At 27.7% G+C, this 5718-nt stretch overlaps 1 protein-coding gene across 1 annotated transcript; it reads right to left on the reverse strand.

Annotated features, from left to right (window-relative positions):
• Positions 1 to 1429: 1429 nt before the first annotated feature.
• Positions 1430 to 3708, reverse strand: LOC103310696. Its single transcript, XM_029486613.1, has 4 exons — positions 2757 to 3708; positions 1858 to 1974; positions 1695 to 1775; positions 1430 to 1612 (listed from the first exon to the last, which is right to left on the reverse strand). The coding sequence occupies exons 1-4, from the start codon at positions 2775 to 2777 to the stop codon at positions 1481 to 1483; spliced, it is 351 nt and encodes a 116-aa protein (XP_029342473.1). The 5' UTR covers positions 2778 to 3708; the 3' UTR covers positions 1430 to 1480.
• Positions 3709 to 5718: the final 2010 nt, after the last annotated feature.

The following is a 5718-nucleotide window of genomic DNA, read 5'->3' on the forward strand; positions in this document are numbered from 1 at the left end:
TTCTATCTAATTAGCTAGGTCTGCTATAAATTGAGATCATACAGAACAATATGCAATTCCTACAACTTCCGAGCCCTACAAATAAGTATTTTGGCATACCTACTATAGCATGATAGACTAAATGCGTGTCACAATATCACTGTTATTAACTCCGTAATTGACTATGGCGATGACAATAAATACCTTCGTTGATCATTTTTAGTTTTATATTCAATATTAGTTGAAATATACAGGTTAAGAAAGAAAAAAATCAATTTTTTTAGTAAAATATAAAATATGCATAATATGCATATAAAATCAATGAAATATGCACTTTTTTTAGCTAAAATTGGTAAAATATGCAAAATATGCATTTTCAATTTTCAATTTTTCAATTCACGATTGTATACTTAAAATTTCGAGCTAGGTCTGCTATAAATTGTGATCACACAGAAAAATATGCAATTCCTACAACTTCCGAGCCCTAATCATGTACCTATAATCTATGTGTGAAATACGCGATGGAGTTGCGCTTTTTTATTTATTATTCTGCCAATATTCGGGTTTTGGGTTCACTCAGTAAACGTGTGAAATATTTTTAAATCTGTGTTTCGAACAATGTGTTTTGTCTAACAGGTCGAGGGCCACGCGAGACTAAATTTTGAACCTCAAATAGATTTCACTACATGACCGTGCCAACAATAATGATTTAATTTTATTTTCTATATGATATATGAAACTGAAATATTATTTTTTTGACATTTTGTGCGATCACATATTCAAATATGACTTAGAAATAATAATCATTTTAGAATTTCGTTATTCATATCAAAAAATATACGGTACGAACTGAAGATAATTAATTTAATGATCAGAAACCGATAAATGAGAACCTGCAATTTCAGGTACCGTTTAATAAAAATAAACTATATTAGCGAGACCTAAATGTGGTTCTGTAAAAGAATGTAAAAAAATTCACAAAATTTGGTTTTCATGGCAACATTGGAAAAAACTGAGTGAACCGATGAATGTCGTAAAGATTTTATAATAATATATGTGTGTGTTTTTTTTTACAAAATGTTCAACTGATATTGATTCTATAAGGATCTCAAATTTTTTTCACCGATATTCCTCGTCAGATTTTATTTGCTGAGAAAATGCATAACAATGCAATTTATCTAAATAATATTATCAAATTTAAATGAATGAATATTATACTTCTCTATTGATGTAATGAAATAATTGGCTGCAGGTAACACACATTTTGTATATTTTGTACATTTCTCGTTTATTAGGTATAGGTAGATAACTCATTTGACATTTTTTGTGAAGTATTCTTATTAATAATTTAATGTACAATAATAACAGCTCGTTGTTGTATTTTTATATTTTTATTGTTATAATAGGTAAATATACATTATTACTGTAATTAAAATGAAATTTGGAATTTTTTTACTTCTCAAAAATGAATAAATAATAAATAATATTAAGAATGTGATTCTTATAATAATTGTTTACAACGTTTTTTAGGTATATCAACTGGAGCTGACCTCACAACAACGCCAACGGGTCGTCTTTTGTTTGTAGTCGGTGGCTCGGCCAACGAAATCTTTAATTCGGTTGTAGGATCAACCTATATGTTATGATAATATTGGATTACAATAATTAAATGTGTATACGATAATATTACACAAGTGTTAATATATTATATTAACCTTCAAAACAGAAGCAAAATGTTTGTGTTTTTTGAATAGAGGTTCGTCTCCGAAAAGCATCGCATCCCTTTTACGTTTCACCTATATATTTATAATAACATAGAATATTACAATAAGTGAATATGTATCATAATATTATTTACGTTTGTTTTATAACACGAACTTGTGTAAGGCGATAGTTTTGTGCTCCGAAACGATCACTAATTTCCTCCACAGCGGGTGGCATATTATTATTTTCACCAGGTGGTGAAAACGGAAACATTGTGGCCATATAACCCATCTAAACAATAATATGTCGACGATATTATGCATGATTTATAATATGAACCGTAAAAAGAAAACGGTTACACAATGATTTATAGGTACCTAGGTATGTATAGGTATAATATTTGTAAATGTAACACGTTAATTATCTATGTAATAGGGTTGATAATTGTTATACTTAATGTAGGTAATAATAATACTATATATTCTGGCTAGAAACTGTAGGTATAAAACTAAAATTAATTCTTAGTTACAGCTAGCTATGATCAATTTTTAACTTTTTAATTTCAAATATGCTATCAAAGTTACAAAACTTTGATACCTCTATTTCTTAATGTGATATTAGATAGTAACCCCAATTTATGAAAAAAAAAATTAAATCATCATAGTACTCTGGTGAATAAAAATGTAAGTGTATCAAAGTAATACCACGAAATTAAAGTTCCCACATTCTACGGTATAGACAAAACTCACTGCTCATATTTAAGTTGCAACCGATATTTCTGAATAATATTATTGAATTCTAAAGATTTTATGAACATAATAATAATAACAATAACGATAATAGGTAATAACAACAATAATAACAATGGTAATAAAGTTGCGCGATTTATAATAATATGATCCGCGAAAAAATGAGAAAAAATGAGAATTTAAAAATACTGTGACTGCAGTTTATACCTACGTTTAAAGTTAAAAACTTATCAGAAATAAAAGTGTGCCGAGGTAATTAATAATTTAATAATTTAACAATGCACATGACTTAGTATGAATAATTATATTAATAATAATACGTACATCACGTCCAACTTGACACATCGCTTCACTAGAGTCATCGTTGTCACGTGTCTTTAACTTCGTAGTGAAATGATAACGGATCTAAATAAAATAATCAAATTTCAATGGTTATAGAAACTATATAATTTTTATCATAATAATATTATTCTCGATTTATATGAACCGCAAACAGAGAAGAATAGGTATAATGTAATGTTAACAGTTGATTGTTTATAAGGGATAGAACTATAAAAGAGCAGAGTTGCTTAATGATTTGTATATGATACAATAATAATAACAATAATATATTATATAGTGAAACCTCTAAATACCGGACACTCTCAGTCGCTGAAATTTTGTCCGCTATTCGCAGTGCTCAGATTGTAGAAAGTTTGTAGTTGGTTCCCGAGAAAACGTCCGCTACTGGGAGGTGTCTAGTATTGAAGTGGGTGTCCGCTATTGGGAAGTGACAGCTAATGGGAGAGGGCGGTGTCCATTAGGAGAGGTTTCACTGCACATAATATACGGGTATAATATGAATAATAGGTAGTACGTACTGAATTTTCATCCGTAGCTTTTTCTTCAAAAATTGATTGGTCTTTATGACCTAAAGATATTTTTCCGAATATTAAAAAATTAAAAAATTTCTTAATAGACATTGTAATTATTTGCGTTTAAAACGAATACCAAAATGTAATGACTCGTAAAAGCGCGTACACAATTAGTATAGTACAATAAAATAACAACGGGAATGTTATTTTCCATGGTTACGCGTAGGTATATGTGTATTTGGCCAGAATACATTTTCGATCCGAACAATTATTATTGAAATTAAGAAAAACGCGAATTATTATTGATGGTTGTAAACGCGTTAAATACTGAAATGTATATTATTTACTACCAACAAATTAATATAGGGGAGTGTGAAGGGAATTGCACGCATCTAATTAGCTAATATAATTTCTATAAACTTAATAGGTAGATTTCACTTGTAATTTTTTTTTTTTTAATACATAAATTAATAGTATTTGCTTACATAATATTAGATATTTATTTAGTTAAATATTGTATTTTATTAGTTGTATTCCAAAATACGTGAACATTTGAGTGTGAACAATGACTTTAACACGGAATCACATATGCGTATCAACGAAATAATATATTTAAAAAAACAGATTGATTAATATTAATCAAATTGTTATAAGTAATTGTTTTAAAAATAATACTGATCAGATAACAATATTATATTGTATTAATATAATCACCAGGGCTCGGAAGTTGTAGGAGCTAAAAAATTTAAAATATGCATGCAGATATGCACGAAAAAATTGCAAAATGTGCATTAAAAATGTTAAATTTGCGAAAAAATATGCCTATAAAATCAATGACATATGCACTTTTTTAGCTAAAATTGGTGAAATATGCATTTTCAATTTTCAATTTTTCAATTCGCGATTGTATACTTCAAATTTCGAGGTAGATCTGCTATAAATTGTGATCATACAGAAAAATATGCAATCCCTACAACTTCCGAGCCCTAATTATAACTATACTTTTCTATATTGTTTTATGAACAAAAATATACCAATTAGTAATTACAACAAATTACATTACAAATATTTTTATTTCATTTTTATAAACCAGCATTATACGTATATTATATATATATATATATATATATATAATCAGTGATATATATTATAAAATATGGTTTACTTAAAGGATGGTTAAGTAGTGAATGTTTGAAAAAAATCAACAACTCAATTTCTCACTATTGATGAAGTTGATAAAAATGTTGAATTTTGGTTGCGAAAAATGATTAAAAAAATTTCAGGAGGGCAAGGATTTTTGTCTTGTTCGTGTAAGGCAAAAACTCCTTGCAAATCAAGTAGGTGTGCATGTTTTAAAAATAATATGCTATGTAACAGTCGATGTCGTATTCAATCGTCATGTAAAAATAAATAAATGTTTAAATCAATTGATTTATTATTTATGTAATAAAATATAGTATACGTATAAAGATGGTTTATGAAAAATAAAATAAAAATATTTCTAATGTAATATAATGTAATTGGTTTATTTTTGTTCATAAAACAATATAAAAAGTATAGTTATAATACTATAATGATATAATATAATTATTTATTGTTAAATAACATAACAATTTTGTTTTACAAGTTACAACAATTACACAAAGTACACAAAATAGCTAATGCGCCCATTTCAGGAAATGGATATCCATAATATAATGTATTTTTCATCAAAATTCACAATCTGGACGAATTTCACTACCTGGATATCCAGTTCATGAAATGAGTGATTTCACTATGTGGATACGACATAAATAAGATATAAATTTATTAAAATAATAGGTAAAGTGAATTTTTTTTTGCTTTGTTGGAAGTAGGAAAGGTATCTTTTTGACGGACAACGGTGCGATGCCTCTCAAGAAACTGATTGTAACATATAGAGCAGTCTTGATATAATAATAATTAATAATAAAAAAAGGTGGTCGACGCAAACGTTGCATATTACGTACATGATATACGTATATAATATATTATATTATACACGTGTATATTATATACGTATATTTGCATAATTGTCTGAGCGAGTATATTAATTGTATCTGCATAAGCGGTTTTATTGACTATAATTTTTTTTGTTACAATTTTCTATACTTCATTAAAAATATATTTAATTACAATCTATACAACATCTGTACAATAAGTAATTTTGATTTAAGATATTTACATAGCGAGACTGACAGATAAGGGAGGGCACTCAGTAGTGCCACCCGACAGATTAAATTGGGAGATCTTTAGGCCAGGATCGTTTAAGACGTCTCTGGGGGTTATCAGGGATTGTAAAAGAAGATAGGCGTTTCATTAATGGATTGTTGTTATGGATTAACTTAGAGTAGAAGGAATTATGAATGCTTAAATTTCATAATCAATAGGTTATCCGTCTAATCCAGGCATAG

The sequence above is a fragment of the Acyrthosiphon pisum genome, chromosome A1 (genome assembly GCF_005508785.2).
Source record: "Acyrthosiphon pisum isolate AL4f chromosome A1, pea_aphid_22Mar2018_4r6ur, whole genome shotgun sequence".
NCBI lineage: Eukaryota > Metazoa > Arthropoda > Insecta > Hemiptera > Aphididae > Acyrthosiphon > Acyrthosiphon pisum.